A 16,459-nucleotide genomic window follows, 5' to 3' on the forward strand; every position below is an offset into this window, starting at 1 on the left:
GAACCCTGTCATATTCTGATTCCGTATTTGTACCGATCGGTGATTAAAATGAAAATTGAATTCAGTCACTCTCATATCGGAATACTGACTTTCGGCGACCCTGCTGCTGAATGTAATTGTAATTAATGTGAATTAATTGCTTGTTTGTGTTTTTTTGGGATTAGTAACCCGATTCGTCGTCTTTTGCGCATTGGTTGCAGTCAGTCTTTGTTGGGTAGTTTATGTGCCTTTGTTTTGTGGGTTCCCGAAAGAAGAATTTCAAGACTGTGTATAGTGTACATGATTTGGTAATTTTACTCTGAAACATTACCTTGCTCTCAGCAAAGTGAAGTTCCGGGTTGAAAGTAGTGACACGGGTGTACTCTGATAATAAATTTTCTCTTCAACTGTAAACTAAATTCACACAGTATAAGTGGATCAGGATCATGGTGTCTTTCTCACAGGCATATGTGTATAGCAGTCCGAACATAAACTTTTATATAAAGTTATTTTCCTCCTGACTGACTTTACAAATTTCACAATTTTATTTGTTTTTCAATTATTTGCGTGATTTATCCTCCTGCACATTGGTTGGTCATCGGTCTTTAAGTATGGTTTCTGGTGGATTCAATTGTCTTTGTTTTGCGGGTTTCTGCAAGAAGACTTTCAAGGCTGTACATTGTCTACACAGTTTGATAATTTTACTTTGAACATTAAAAGTAATTCGCGCAGTCTATTATAAACGGATCAGGATCATGTGGCCCCGTTCACAAACCGTGTAATATAAATACACACACAAACTTTCGGACGGTTCTATAAAATTATCTTTCTCTTGGCGGACGTTAAAACTTTCACAATTTTAGTGGTCTGGCCGTTAGTTTTGGCGCTTCTCCTATTGCCTGTTCATTGGCGATTAAGGACGCTCTCTTTTCGGGCGTTTCCAACTGGGACTGAGAAATGAGATTAGGCAATTTACCGCCAATCAAGCACCGCTCTGCAGTCATCCAGAAGCAAAAAAAAATATTAATTTTCGGTAATATACGGGACGAGGATGGAGGCCAGGTTCAGAGAGCGCGCTCCGTCTGCAGATTAATATTATTTTCAGGGGAGGAAAAGCGCTTCAGACAGTGTGTAATAAACTAGGTTAGACGCGCAGATGGAAAACACCCGGAGTCTCCCCAGTCTGTATCAGCCCTTTCTGTAGACAATATAGGTGGCTCTGAAAAGAACCTTTGGGTCTTTCCACTAAAGTTTCACATGTTTATTTGCCCGTGGGGTTGGTGGGTCCGCAGGATTTCTTGGGCAAAAGCACGGCCTGGATATTGGGCAGTACCCCGCCCTGAGCGATGGTCACCCCTCCCAGCAGCTTGTTGAGCTCCTCGTCGTTGCGGACGGCCAGCTGCAGGTGTCTGGGGATGATGCGGGTCTTCTTGTTGTCTCGGGCCGCGTTGCCGGCCAACTCGAGGATTTCAGCCGTCAGGTACTCGAGTACAGCAGCCAGGTAGACTGGGGCTCCGGCACCCACTCGTTCAGCATAATTACCCTTTCTCAGGTGCCTGTGAACACGGCCCACCGGGAACTGCAGTCCGGCCCGAGACGAGCGAGACTTGGGCTTGCTCTTAGCCTTACCACCGGTTTTCCCTCATCCACTCATTTCCACACACTCCTGAACAGAGAATGAGAAGATTGTTCCACGTTCGCCGTTTTTATAGGTTCTGGGGGATTGCGGAAGGGCACTTACGATTGGTGCTGCAGCACTTTCTCCAATTGCTGCTTTGGAGTTAACCAATCAGCGAGTGTCCAATTCTCCAATGATCAGACGGCAGCGGGAAAAGTGCGGAAAATGACTGTCAGTACCTAAAATTACCTGAAATTTTAAAAGCCCGACAAGGGAAAAAAATTAAACTGCAGTACAAACAAAGCTGTCAGCAATATCTGAGCGAGCATATACAGCCCACATGACCAGTCCTATTCTGTCCGCACGGAAAGTGAATTAATTATATCATAACTGTCTCTGGGAATGTATCCCTTTTTGTGAAAACACATCACATCATCGAAGGGTCTCTTCACAAACTATGGTGGAAACACAGAAACAGCGATATGAGAGTTAATTTATTCTCATACAGATTCAGGGCACTTAGGAAACAGTATAGTGGAGTAATTGAGAGGCTTTACTTCATAACTCGAATACAAACAACAGCAAACACATAAATCCTATTCAACTTTATTCATTGTCACCGAAAAGTTTCACTGGGACAAGTGTTTGAAAATCCAGACCTTTCTTGGAAAGATAGAGCCATTTGGGGTTTCAGCATCCTTTGGCGATATACTTGGAGCTGGTGTATTGTTCACCTTCTTTGTCCCTTCAAACACGGTGCTGTACTCTTTGCCAGACTGCTACAGTATCCAGAACTCCAACAATCTTGGTATCATCCGCAAATTTATTAACCAGCCCTTCACATTTTACACAGGCCATTTATATACATCACAGATCCCTGCAGACCTCCACTATTTACAGACCTCCAGCTCTAATCGGTCCCTTCAACCATGACCCACTGTCTTCCAGTGGCAAGCCAATTCTGTTTCCAAACAGACAATTCGCGGCAGACCCCATGCATCTTAATCTTCTGGATTCATCTCCCATGAGGGAATTCGTCAAACGCCTATGTCCATGTACACAATATCTACTGCCTTACTCTCATCAGTCTCTCTTGTTACCTAGTCAAACTCAGTCAATTTTGTCAAGCACAGCCTGACATGCTCAAAGCGATGTTGGCTCTCACCAACTAGGCCATGAGTTTCCAAATGTTCATATATGCTGTCGCTAAGAGGCTTCTCCAGCAATTTTCCAACAACTGAAGTGAGACTCATCAGTTTATAGTTCCCAGGATTTTCTCCAATTCCCTTCTTAAATGGAGGTACAACATTGGAGACTCACCAGTCCTTCAGGGTCTGTCCTGGTTCTAGATTACCCTGGAAACGCTGGAAATAATTGCCAGATGTAGCGTGTTATGGTAGTATTTCAGCATTTTCTATTTTTATTTTAGATTTTCAGTATTTGTCAATTTTTTTAATGTTCACGTTTCTACAACTGGTTTTAGTAAAGATCTATTTCCTACAGTACGATGCTGAAGAAGTTTATCAGAGAGAGTTACAGCGTAATACTGGGATTGCCCAGCTCCGGGCCATCAGTGGTCTTTTTTCTTAAATCCCCAACCTGGTATTAAGGAGTGGTGTGTTGTATTGGTCTGTGTCCTCACTGGCCGGTCCTGTGTTATGGCAGCTCAGTGTACTTAGAATACAGTGCCAGTGTCTTAACAGAAGTGTGTCCTTATTTAACAAACTAAGATTGTCCATTCTGAACTCTAAACGTGAGTGGGATGTGATACGAGGGAATATATGGCCACAAGAGACCATTTGAATCACCGTATCACCATGTAAAACACACTCATCAGTCCTGTGCCCCACTCACTCCTAACCACTCTGCAGGTTGTTTCCCCTGAAAGACCCCTGCAGACAGTGTCCCACATGAGAACCACACTCAGAGCAATTCAAGACAACAGGAGCAGGAGTTCCCACCTGGCACCTCACCCCTTTCCCACTACCCAATGTGATCATGGATCTGTCCCAGGCCTCAGCTACTCTTCTATACCAGTTGCACATCACCCTCATATTCCTGGTCTTTCCAAATTGTATCTCCCTCCTCTTTAATTTCCTCCGGTGAACCATCCTCCAAGTTTTCCTCACCCTTTGCAAGACTTTCCTGCACTTCAACTTTAAATGACCACTCCCTCACCTGTGTCCCACCATTCCAGCTTCAGCCACTGCTAGAAACATCACAACTTCTCCCTGTCAACACCTCTTAGGGACCTTGTGAGGTTCAAGAAAGTCACTCCTCATCTTTCTAAACCCTGAAGGTCTTGGATCTGATTTCTTTGGAATTTTGTAATAAAATAACTCTGTCATCCTTGGAATTGTCCTGTTGAATCCATTGAGTGATCTGTTCTTCAGTGAGGGGACCAGAACTGTCCCCAGTCCTCCAGTGTGACCTCAACACTCCCTGTAAAACGAAAACATAATTCCCTATTTCCAATCTCCAACCCACCTTTAGTAAAGACTAATGTACTATTTCACTCCCACTAGACAACATTAAAGTCCATCTGCCATTCCTCTATCCGGTGGTCCAGATGATGAATACCATGTCATCGCTAAGACAATCCTCCTCACTATCTTCACATCAGCAGATTTTTTGTATCGTGCTGATCTCACCAACGACATTAACATCCAAGTTGTTGATGTCTACCAGAAACCCCAATCGACGTGACACACCACAGCACTGGTCACAAACGTAGAGTGAGAACAACAACTCTCCACCACTACCCTGTGCCTCCCATAAGCCAAGCTGCTTTTAGACCCAGTTTGCACTGGGGAAGAGGAGGTTAGCTCACAAATAGAGAAAGCTCGTAGACAGTGCGAGAAGCAGGATAGGCAGGTGATAGCGATAGATAATCTCAGACTAGAGGCTAAATATTCAGGTACTACAGAGTATCCCTGTGTCTGTACCCCTTGACAAAAAGTACTCCTGTTATACTGTAGGGGGGACAGCCTACCTAGGGGAATCGGCAGTGGCCATGCCTCTGGCACGGAGTCTGGCCCTGTGGCTAAGAAGGGCAGGGAAGGGAAGAGGAAGGCAGTAGTGACAGGGGACTCTATAGTTAAGGGGTTTGACAGGCGATTCTGTGGATGCAGGAACGAAACTCGGATGGCAGTTTGCCTCCCAGGTGCCAGGGTCCGGGATTTTCGGATCGCATCCAAAATATCCTGCCGTGGGAACGTGAACAGCCGGAGGTCGTGGTACAAATTGGTACCGGTTACGTAGGTAGGAAAAGGGAAGAGGTCCTAAAGAAAGACTACAGGGAGGTTGGAAGGAAGTTGAAAAGCTGGACGGCAAATGTAGTCATCTCGGTATTACTGACTGTGCCACGCGGCAGTGAGAATAGGAATACAATGAGGTGGAGGATAAATGTGTGGCTGGGGGATTTGAGCAGGGGGCAGGGCTTCAGATTTCTGGATGATTGGGAGCTCTTTTGGAGCAGGTGTGACCTGTACAAAAAGGATGGGTTGTACTTTCGCAGGGAGACCAATATCCTGGCAGGGAGGTTTGCTAAGGCTAATGGGGACAGTTTAAACTAGAATTGTTGAGGGTTGGGAACAGAACTGAAGAGACTGGGGAAGAAGAGGTTAGCTCACAAATAGAGAAAGCTCGTAGACAGTGCGAGAAGGAGGATAGTCAGGTGATAGAGATAGATAATCTCAGACTAGAGGCTTGAGATGTGTCTATTTTAATGCAAGGAGTGTTGTGAACAAAGCGAATGAGCTTAGAGCGTGGATCAGTACTTGGAGATATGATGTGGTGGCCATTACTGAGACTTGGATGCCTCAGGGACAGGATTGGTTACTTCAAGTGCCGGGTTTTGGATGTTTCATAAAGGACAGGGAGGGAAGCAAAAGATGTAGGGGCGTGGCACTGCTGATCAGAGATAGTGTCATGGCTGCAGAAAATATGGACGCCATGGAAGGATTGTATACGGAGTCTCTGTGGGTGGAGCTTTGGAAAAGGAAGGGGTCAATAACTTTACTGGGTGATTTTTGTAGGCTGCCCAATAGCAACTGAGTTATTAAGGAGCAGTTAAGAAAACAGTTCCTGGGAAGGTGTAATAACAACAGAGTTGTCATGATGGGAGATTTTAATTTCCCAAATATCAATTGGCATCTCCCTAGAGCAATGGGTTTAAATGGGGTGGAGTTTGTTAGGTGTGTTCAGGAAGGTGTCTTGACACAGTATGTAGATATGCCTACAAGAGGAGAGGCGGTACTTGATTTGGTATTGGGAAATGAACCTGGTCAGATGTCAGATCTCTCGGTGGGAGAGCATTTTGGAGATAGTGCTCATAATTCCATCTCCTTTATAACAGCATTGGAGAGGGACAGGAACAGACAAGTTAGAAAAGCGTTTAATTTGAGTAAGGGGAATTATGAGGCTATCAGACTGGAAATTGGAGTCTTACATTGGAAACAGATGTTCTCAAGGAAAAGTACCTAAGAAATGTGGCAAATATTCAGAGGATATTTGTGTAAAGTTCTGTATAGGTACTTTCCAATGAGACAGGGAAGTTATTGTAGGGTACAGGAACAGTGGTGTACAAAAGCTGTAATAGATATAATCAAGAAGAAATGAAAAGCTTACAAAAGGTTCAGGGAGCCAGTTAATGTTAGAGATCTAGAAGATTATAAGGCTACTAGAACTGAGCTGCAAAAGGAAATTAGGAGAGCCAGAAGGGGCCATGAGTTGGCCTTGGGGGGCAAGATTAAGGAAAGCCCCAGTGCATTCTACAAGTATGTGAAGAGCAGGAGGATAAGACGTGAAAGAATAGGACCTATCAAGTGTGACAGTGCGAAAGTGTGTATGGAACCGACGGAAATAGAAGTGGTACTGAATGAATACTTTACTTCTGTATTCACTATGGAAAAGGATCTTAATGATTGTAGTGATGACTTGCAGCAGACTAAAAAGCTTCAACATGTAGATATTAAGAAAGAGGATGTGCTGGAGCATTTGGAAATCATCAAGTTGGATAAGTTGCCGGGACCGGACGAAATGTACCCGAGACTACGGTGGGAGGCGAGGGAGGAGAATGCTGAGCCTCTGGTGATGATCTTTGCGTATTCAGTGGGGACAGGAGAGGTTCCAGAGGATTGGAGGGTTGTGAATGTTGTTCCTTTATTCAGGTAAGGGAGTAGAGATAGCCCAGGAAATTATAGAACAGTGAGTCTTACCTCAGTGGTTGGTAATTAATGGAGGAGATCCTGAGAGGCAGGATTTATGAACATCTGGAGAGGTCTAATTGTCATGGTCCAGTCCGTGAAGACCGCGTTCTGGTTCATGGTCCGGTACATTAAGTCCAGACTCGGGGTCTTCTAGCTTTCCGTTGTTTCATTCGGGCTTAATCATAGGCACCTGATTCTCATATTGGGACCTGGAATATAAGTGGCCCTGGGTTCGAGTGCAGATGTTGGTTTGTCTTGTCGGTATCCTGTCCTTGCCCCTGTGGGGTAAGTCAGGCTGGTCTTTCTGTCAACCTATGGTGTGATCTGTCCCTCCCTGCCCTTGCCTCCGTTGGGTAAGTCAGCTGTCCTTGCCGTTACCTTGAGGCTGGGCTGGGCACTTCCTTCCCTCTGAAGCCTTGCCGGTTACCTCACCTGCGTCCTTGCGTGTATTGCCGTCAATTTCAGCAGCCGGAGTGAGACCGGAGCCTTGCCATGCCAACAAAAGGAACTATATATCGTTAAGCGTGGAACTGTCTCTTTGTGTCACTGTGTTTAGTGTCCATGTATGAGTCCCGGTCCTATGTCTGTCCCCAGGAGGGGATCTGACTCTGTATAAAGCCCCGGCCCTACGTCCTGTTCCCAAGAAAGGATCCTGGCTCTGTGTTCTGTGTTCCTGTGCTCTAGTCTCAGTCTGAGTGTTTCTGTGCTCAAGTCCGAGGTTCTGAGGAGGTTCCATTCCATGTCCAAGGCTCCAAGGAGGTTCCAGTCCATGACCAAGTCCAAGTCGTAGCCCAGGCCCTGATTCCTGGTCTCGTCCGGGGCTAGTGTCCATGTCCAGCTATACCTCTCCACGCTTCTGCTTTGCTCTCCCTCGACCTAGGCTCTGTGTTCCTGCTCTCCGTCGATCAAGACCAAGTCTGAGCTTTATGTCCTCGTCCAGGTCTGAGCTTCATGTCTTTGTCCAGCCCTGGAGTCTCGCATCCTGCCCCACGTCCAGTCCTGTTGCCTTGCCACGTCTAGTCCTCGCCTAGATCCGGTGTCTGAGCCCGAGTCAAGACCCAGGTTCCGGGTCCCTGTCCCGTGTCTGGCTCGGATTCCTTGCCCAGGTTCCCAGTTCCTAGTTCCTCGTCAGGGTCCCACTTTCCTGTCCATGTCAGGACCTAGCCCATGACCTGACTCCAGTCTTGTCCAGTACTTGTGTCTTCTCCAGTGTCGTTTCTTCGCCACTTCCCTTGCTTTCTTGATACACCTAGTCCTCTCCCTAGTACTTCAGTGTCGGTGTCTTGCATTTGGGTCCATTCTCAACGCCCTCCTTATGACAGGTTCAGACTTGCCGTGAGTGGATCAGAATTTTCACTATTTAGTTGTAATTAACTCTGTCTGAGATCTACAATTCCAAGATCCTCAGTTCCAAGTAGAAATTAAATGATTCTCAGCGGCAGCTTATTTCGCCTTCGCTTCCACCAGCGGTGCCGGAGTCTTGGCGGGTTGAGTTTGGCATCAGCCAGCCACCGTAATTGCTCCCTTCATTCTTCTATTCAAAACGTTAGATAAATATATTTTTATATTTATAAATTTATAAATATAAATTTTCATGCGTTCAAGCAAACCAATGACAAACTTGTTATCCTGAATCCTTCATTAGCATAGGGTGGAGCCACATTGCCGATTTAATCCGCACTCCGAGTGAGTTCCGCATTTTCTGGGTCGGTAACTGACTGAAGAAATGCCTGAAACCAAAGCTCCGAAGAAAGGCGCCAAGAAAGCCGTGTCCAAGGCCAAGGGCACCAAGAGGCGCAGGAGGTCGAGGAGGGAGAGTTACTCCATCTACGTCTACAAGGTGATGAAGCAGGTTCACCCCGACACCGGCATCTCCTCCAAGGCCATGAGCGTCATGAACTCGTTCGTGAACGATATTTTCGAGCGCATCGCGCGCGAGGCTTCCCGCCTGGCCCATTACAACAAGCGGTCGACCATCACCTCTCGGGAGATCCAGACCGCCGTGCGCCTGCTGCTGCCCGGGGAGCTGGCCAAGCACGCCGTGTCGGAAGGGACAAAGGCGGTCACCAAGTACACCAGCTCCAAGTGAAGCTCTATCAACTAAACAAACCGAAAACAACGGCTCTTTTAAGAGCCACTCACTCCATCGCTGAAAGAGTTGCTCCAGTATTTCAGCAGTGATTAACAACTAACCCTTCCTTGCAGATTTTCAGTTTAGAAATAATTATTGTTTATTGCGATCCGTATGTCCGTTTTAACCTCGGACTCGCTCTCACTACCCTATGTCCGTCACGGAGCATTTTCCCCTTTTGTTATCGGCTTGTTTCTGTCTTCAGACATGCACACACACAACTATACACAAAGTGCATCGTTGTGAGGCAGATACTTGCTGTTACTGATTCGCTTTATCACCAACAGTTCCCTGTGCTGGAACTGTCCTGCGTCTTATTTGTACTTGTGATTCAGTATAGGTGCACGGTTTTTTCACATTGCGGTCTCGGCTTCGATAAGTTATGAACAGCGAACCGTCCATAGCCGGATGCGTTTCAAATTAAAACAAAATCCTGTCGTGTTCTGATTCCGTATTTGTACCGATCGATGATTAAAATGAAAATTAAATTCACAGTCACTCTCATATCGGAATACTGACTTTCGGCGACCCTGCTGCTGAATGTAATTGTAATTAATGTGAATTAATTGCTTGTTTGTGTTTTTTTGGGATTAGTAACCCGATTCGTCGTCTTTTGCGCATTGGTTGCAGTCAGTCTTTGTTGGGTAGTTTATCTGCCTTTGTTTTGTGGGTTCCTGAAAGAAGAATTTCAAGACTGTGTATAGTGTACATGATTTGGTAATTTTACTTTGAAACTTTACTTTGCTCTCAGGAAAGTGAAGTTCCGGGTTGAAAATGGTGACACGGGTGTACTCTGATAATAAATTTTCTTTTGAACTGTAAACTAAATTCACACAGTATAAGTGGATCAGGATCATGGTGTCTTTCTCACAGGCATATGTATATAACAGTCCGAACATAAACCTTTATATAATGTCATTTTCCTCCTGACTGACTTTAAAAATTTCACAATTTTATTTGTTTTTCAATTATTTGCGTGATTTATCCTCTTGCACATTGGTTGGTCATCGGTCTTTAAGTATGGTTTCTGGTGGATTCAATGGTCTTTGTTTTGCGGGTTTCTGCGAGAAGAATTTCAAGGCTGTACATTGTCTACACATTGATAATTTTACTTTGAACATTAAAATTAATTCGCGCAGTATATTATAAACGGATCAGGATCATATGGCCCCATTCACAAACCGTATAATATAAATACACACACAAACTTTCGGACGGTTCTATAAAATTATCTTTCTCTTGGCGGACGTTACAACTTTCACAATTTTAGTGGTCTGGCCGTTAGTTTTGGCGCTTCTCCTATTGCCTGTTCATTGGCGATTAAGGACGCTCTCTTATCGGGCGTTTCCAACTGGCACTGAGAAATGAGATTAGCCAATTTAGCGCCAATGAAGCACCGCTCTGCAGTCATCCAGAAGCAAAAAAATATTAATTTTCAGTAATATACGGGACGATGATGGAGGCCAGGTTCAGAGAGCGCGCTCTTTCTGCAGATTAATATTATTTTCAGGGGAGGAAAAGCGTTTCAGACAGTGTGTAATAAACTAGGTTAGACGCGCAGATGGAAAACAGTCGGAGTCTCCGCAGTCTTAATCAGCCCTTTTCTTAAACAATATGGGTGGCTCTGAAAAGAGCCTTTGGGTCTTTTAACTGACGTTTCACTTGTTTATTTGCCCTTGGGGTTGGTGGATCCGCCGGATTTCTTGGGCAAAAGCACGGCCTGGATATTGGGCAGTACCCCGCCCTGAGCGATGGTCACCCCTCCCAGCAGCTTGTTGAGCTCCTCGTCGTTGCGGACGGCCAGCTGCAGGTGTCTGGGGATGATGCGGGTCTTCTTGTTGTCTCGGGCCGCGTTGCCGGCCAACTCGAGGATTTCAGCCGTCAGGTACTCGAGTACAGAAGCCAGGTAGACTGGGGCTCCGGCACCCACCCGTTCAGCATAATTACCCTTTCTCAGGTGCCTGTGAACACGGCCCACCGGGAACTGCAGTCCGGACCGAGACGAGCGAGACTTGGGCTTGCTCTTAGCCTTACCACCGGTTTTCCCTCGTCCACTCATTTCCACACACTGCTACACAGAGAATGAGAAAATTGTCCCGCGTTCGCCCTGTTTATAGTTTTTGGGGAATTGTGGAAGGGCACTTACGATTGGTCCAATTCTCCAATGATCAGACTGCAACGGGAAAAGTGTGGAAAATGACTGTCAGTACCTAAAATTACCTGAAATTTGAAAAGCCCGCCAAGGGAAAAAAAATTAAACTGTAGTCCAAACAAAGCTGTCAATAATATCTGAGCGAGCATAGACTGCCCACATGACCAGTGCTATTCTGTCCGCACGGAAAGTGAATTAATTATATCATAACTGTCAGTGGGAATGTATCCCTTTTTGTGAAAACACATCACATCATCGAAGGCATTACTTCATAACTCGAATACAAACAACAGCAAACACAAAAATCCTATTCAACTTCATTCATTGTCACCGAAAAGTTTCACTGGGACAAGTGTTTGAAAATGGAGACCAACTAATGGAGAGGAAGGGGAAGTTCCGTGTTAGTCCAGTGTGCAGAAACACTAGAATTTCAGCAGGTAGTGGGACGACTAATTGTCATCATCAAAATTCTGATAAACGTTATCTCCTAAGACTGAAATATTGAAGCAGTTGCAGAAAAATATTGTTGAAATATTAAGATAAATCTTTCTTGGAAAGATAGAGCCATTTGGCTTTCAGCATCCTTTGGCGATATGCTTGGAGCTGGTGTATTCTTCACCTTCTTGGTCCCTACAAACACGGTGCTGTAGTCTTTGCCAGACTGCTACAGTATCCAGAACTCCAGCAATCTTGGTATCATCCACAAATTTACTAACCCGCCTTTCTACATTTTACACAGGCCATTTATATACATCACAAACAGCAGAGGTCCCAGACTGCAGACCTCCAGCTCGAATCGGTCCCTTCAACCATGACCCACTGTCTTCTAGTGGCAAGCCAATTCTGATTCCAAACTAGACAGTTCGCGGCAGATCCCATGCATCTTAATCTTCTAGATTCATCTCCCATGAGGGAATTCGTCAAATGCCAATGTCCGTGTACACAATATGAGCCTTACCCTCATGCCTGAAATGCAAAGGCCTCAAAGAAGTCTAAGTAAACAACACTGTGTCAGGGTCCGGTCCGGAACCACTTCCCGGGTTTTGATCCGGTCCGAGGGCACCGGACTCCGGGTCCTGCAGTTGTGCCTCCCGTCACCCCTGATCTAGTTAGGACCCTCCTGGTTCAAGAAGGCACACCTGTAACTCATTGAGCTGCCGGTGCTTATAAGGGGCCTTGGGACTTAGACCAGGCGGGTGGTTGTTTTGTTCTGTTTCCCCGCCGGCTCCGAACTCATCTCTACATTCTGTTGTCCCGCCCGGGCTCAGACCTATTCTTCAACATGCTTCTATACCCGTACCAGTACTGCCATGTTGGTCCGCTCTCCCACCTCTCTTCCCATGCTGTGGTCCCGCTTCTCCGCTCGGTTTTGTTTTTCGCGCGGTCGCCCTGTCTGCCGGCCGTTTCCGAATTTCCCGTTGACATTGCTGTTGTTTTGGTCGACCTGGACCTATGCCCGTTCCTACCCCTTGCCCCTGTCGGGCAAGTCTGGCCGACCCGCCGTGGTCCGGCGAGGGTTCTGCCTGTTCCCATCCCTCGCCTCCGTCGGGCGGATCCGGCCGACACGCCGTGGCCTGCCCCGTCCTCGTCTTCCGCCCGAACACTGGGATAGTGCCCCGCACCCGCCTAGGGGTCCGCGTCGTGCCCAGGCCTCCGGTGTTTCCGCCTGGGAGGCGTTCCTACCCGGGATACATGCGGCCCGCCCAGGGTGGGCTCTCGGCTACCCTATCGCCAGCTAGACCTGCCTGAACTCAGGGAGCCTGTCTACCTGACTGGAACTTCAGGACCCCGCTCCGCTCTGCCTGCTGACACTCGGGGACCTGCCCGCCTGAACCTCGGGAGACTGTCTACCTGAACTCGAACCCCGGGACCCCGCTCCGCTCTGCCTGCTGACACTCGGGGACCTGCCCGCCTGAACCCCGGGAGACTGTCTACCTGAACTCGAACCCCGGGAGCCCGCTCCGCTCCGCCTGCCTGACACTCTATCTAGCTGAACCCCAGCTCTACCCTTAAATGCCATTGCATCCCCATCCTGTCCTCCCCCTAGTACTTCAGTGCCTGCGTCCTGCGATTGGGTACATCCAGCCACTCCTGACGCAGATACTGTACTTACTTTCAACTTCAAAACATTTAGTGTGTGGGGTCCCAATTGCAGTCGGCAGCACAGCAGAAGACCTATGTTGGAATAAATAGTTAGTCCATTGTTGTCAGTACTGGCCTGAAGTTAAAACCCAAGATATCGCATCCAAGATATCCTGCAGTGTGAGGGTGAAAAGCCAGAGGTTGTTTTACAAATTGTTACCAATTACATAGGTAGGAAAGAGGAAAAGGTCCTGAAGAAAGACTACAGGGAGTTCGGAAGGAAGTTGAAAAGCAGGACTGCAAAGCTAGTAATCTCGGGATTACTGTCTGTGCCATGCAACAGTGAGAAAAAGAATAGATTGAGGTGGAAGATTAATGTGTGGCTGAGGGATTTGAGCAGGCGGCAGAGATTCAGTTTTCTGGATCATTGGGACCTCATTTGGAGCAGGTGTGACCTGTACAAAAAGGACGAGTTGCACTTGAATCATAGGGGGACCAACATCCTGGCAGGGAGGTTTGCTAAGGCTAGTGGGGACCGTCTAACCTAGAATTGTTGGGGGTTGGGAACCGAACTGAAGAGACTGGGGAAGAGCAGGTTACTCACAGATAGAGAAAGCTTGTAGACAGTGCCAGAAGGAGGATATGCAGGTGATAGTGAAGGGATGCGCTCAGCCCAGAGGCTTGAGATGTGTCTATTTTAATGCAAGGAGTGTTGTGAACAAAGCAGATGAGAGAGTGTGGATCAGTGCTTGGAGATATGATGTGGTGGCCATTACAGAGACTTGGATGGCTCAGGGACAGGATTGGTTACTTCAAGTGCCGGGTTTTGGATGTTTCATAAAGGACAGGGAGGGAAGCAAAAGATGTAGGGGCTTGGCACTGTTGATCAGAGATGGAGTCATGGCTGCAGAAAAGGAGGACACCATGGAAGAATTGTTTACGGGGTCTCTGTGAGTGGAGTTTAGGAACAGGAAGGGGTCAATAAGTTTACTGGGTGCTTTTCGTAGGCTGCCCAATAGCAACAGAGATATCGAAGAGCAGATACAGAAACAGATCCTGGGAAGGAGTAATAATAATAGAGATTTTAATTTCCCAAATATCGATTGGCATCTCCCTAGAGCAAGGGGTTCAGATGGGGTGGAGTTTGTTAGGTGTATTCAGGATGGTGTCTTGACACAGTATGTAGATAAGCCTACAAGACGAGATGCTGTACTTGAATTGGTATTGGGAAATGAACCTGGTCAGGTGTCAGATCTCTCGGGGCCAGAGCGTTTTGGAGATAGTGCTCATAATTCTATCTCCTTTATAACAGCATTGGAGAGAGATAGGAACAGACAAGTTAGAAAAGCGTTTAATTGGAGTAAGGGGAATTATGAGTCTATCAGGCTGGAAATTGGAGCCTTACATTGGAAACAGATGTTCTCAGGGAAAAGTACGGAAGAAATGTGGCAAGTATTCAGAGGATATTTGAGTAGAGTTCTGTCTAGGTACTTTCCAATGAGACAGGGAAGTTATTGTAGGGTACAGGAATCGTAGTGTACAAAGGCTGTAAAGGCTGTAATCAAGAAGAAAAGAAAATCTTACAAAGGGCTCAGAACTAGGAAATGTTAGAGATCTAGAAGATTATAAGGCTACTAGGAACGAGCGTAAGAAGGATATTAGTAGAGCCAGAAGGGGCCAAGAGAAGGCCTTGGCGAGCAGGATTGATGAAAACCCCAAGGCATTCTGCAAGTATCTGAAGAGCAAGAGGATAAGACGTGAAAGAATAGGACCTATCAAGTGTGACAGTGGGAAAGTGTGTACGGAACCGAAGGAAATAGCGGTGATACTGAATGAATACTTTACTTCAGTATTCACTATGTAAAAGGATCTTGGTGATTGTAGTGATGACTTGCAGCAGACTGAAAAGCTTGAGCATGTATATATTAAGAAAGAGGATGTGCTGGAGCTTTTGGAAAGCATCAAGTTGGATAAGTTGCCGGGACCGGACGAAATGTACCCGAGGCTACGGTGGGAGGCGAGGGAGGAGATTGCTGAGCCTCTGGTGATGATCTTTGCGTCATCAGTGGGGACAGGAGAGGTTCCAGAGGATTGGAGGGTTGTGAATGTTGTTCCTTTATTCAAGTAAGGGAGTAGAGACAGCCCAGGAAATTATAAATCAGTGAGAGTTATCTCAGCGGTTGGTAATCGATGGAGAAAATCCTGGGAGGCAGGATTTCTGAACATTTGGAGAGGTATAGTTATCATGGTCCGGTCCATAAAGACCGTGTTCTGGTTCACCGTCCGGACTATGTACTCCAGACTCCGAGTCTTCTGGCTGTCCCTTGTTTCATTTGGGGTTAAGGATAGGCACCTGATTCTCGTCTCGGGATGGGAATATAAGTGGCCCTGGGTTCCAATGTAGGTGCTGGTTCGTCTCGTCGGTATCCTGTCCTCGCCTCAGTGGGGTAAGTCAGGCCGTTTTTGCTGTCACCCTACGGTAGGTTCTGTCTCTTCCTGTCCTTGCCTCTGTTGTGTAAGTCAGCTGTCTTTGCCGTTACTCTGAAGCTGGACTGTTCCCTTCCTTCACTCTGAATCCTTGCCGGCTACCCACGCCTGAAGCCTTGCCGGTTACTTCACCTGCGTCCTCGCCTGTATCGCAATGAAGTTCAGCCGCTGGAGTGAGATCGGAGCCTTGCCATACCAACAGAAGGAACTATTTATTGTTAAGCTTGGAACTATCTTTGTGTCCCTGTGTTTAGTGTCCATGTATGAGTCCCGGTCCTATGTCCTGTCCCCCGGAGGGGTCCCGACACTGTGTAAACAACTGGCCCTACGTTCTGTTCCCAGGAAAAGCTCCTGGCTCTGTGTTCTATGTTCCTGTGCTCCAGTCCTAGTCTGAGTGTTACCTGTGCTCAAGGGGGTTCCAGTCCTTGTCCAAGGTTCTATTCCGTGTCCAAGGTTCCGAGGAGGATCCAGTCCGTTAACAAGTCCAAGTCGTAGCCTGGGCACTAAGTCCTGGTCTCGTCAAGGGCTAGTGTCCATGTCCAGCTATGCTTCTCCCCACTTCTGCTTTGCTGTCCCTCGACCTAAGCTCTGTGTTCCTGCTCTCCCTCGATCAAGACCAAGTATGAGCATCACGTTCTCGACCACGTCCGAGCTTCATGTCTTCGTCCAGCCCTGGAGTCCCGCATCCTGCCCCACGTCCAGTCCTGTTGCCTTGCCACGTCCAGTCCTCAGCTAGATCCGGAGTCCGAGCCCGAGGCAAGACCCAGGTTCCGGGTCCCTGTCCCGTCTCTGGCTCGGAT

At 47.0% G+C, this 16,459-nt stretch overlaps 2 protein-coding genes and 1 pseudogene across 2 annotated transcripts; 1 reads left to right on the forward strand and 2 right to left on the reverse strand.

Annotated features, from left to right (window-relative positions):
* Positions 1–1,240: 1,240 nt before the first annotated feature.
* LOC132382806 (histone H2AX-like) lies at positions 1,241–1,515 on the reverse strand (annotated as a pseudogene).
* Positions 1,516–8,483: 6,968 nt separating this feature from the next.
* LOC132383206 (histone H2B 7-like) lies at positions 8,484–9,061 on the forward strand. Its single transcript, XM_059954095.1, has one exon. It carries the CDS (start codon positions 8,534–8,536, stop codon positions 8,894–8,896), a length of 363 nt encoding a protein of 120 aa, XP_059810078.1. The 5' UTR covers positions 8,484–8,533; the 3' UTR covers positions 8,897–9,061.
* Positions 9,062–10,568: 1,507 nt separating this feature from the next.
* On the reverse strand, positions 10,569–10,997 carry LOC132383201 (late histone H2A.2.2-like). Its single transcript, XM_059954090.1, has one exon. It carries the CDS (start codon positions 10,995–10,997, stop codon positions 10,605–10,607), a length of 393 nt encoding a protein of 130 aa, XP_059810073.1. The 3' UTR covers positions 10,569–10,604.
* Between the last annotated feature and the right edge of the window lie 5,462 nt (positions 10,998–16,459).

Source organism: Hypanus sabinus, chromosome 29 (assembly GCF_030144855.1).
Source record: "Hypanus sabinus isolate sHypSab1 chromosome 29, sHypSab1.hap1, whole genome shotgun sequence".
Lineage (NCBI taxonomy): Eukaryota > Metazoa > Chordata > Chondrichthyes > Myliobatiformes > Dasyatidae > Hypanus > Hypanus sabinus.

What these genes read in the sequence shown, in the direction of transcription:
- LOC132383206 (XM_059954095.1), top strand. Translation starts at nt 8,534, where the DNA reads ATGCCTGAAACCAAAGCTCCGAAGAAAGGCGCCAAGAAAGCCGTGTCC.
- LOC132383201 (XM_059954090.1), bottom strand. Translation starts at nt 10,997, where the DNA reads ATGAGTGGACGAGGGAAAACCGGTGGTAAGGCTAAGAGCAAGCCCAAG.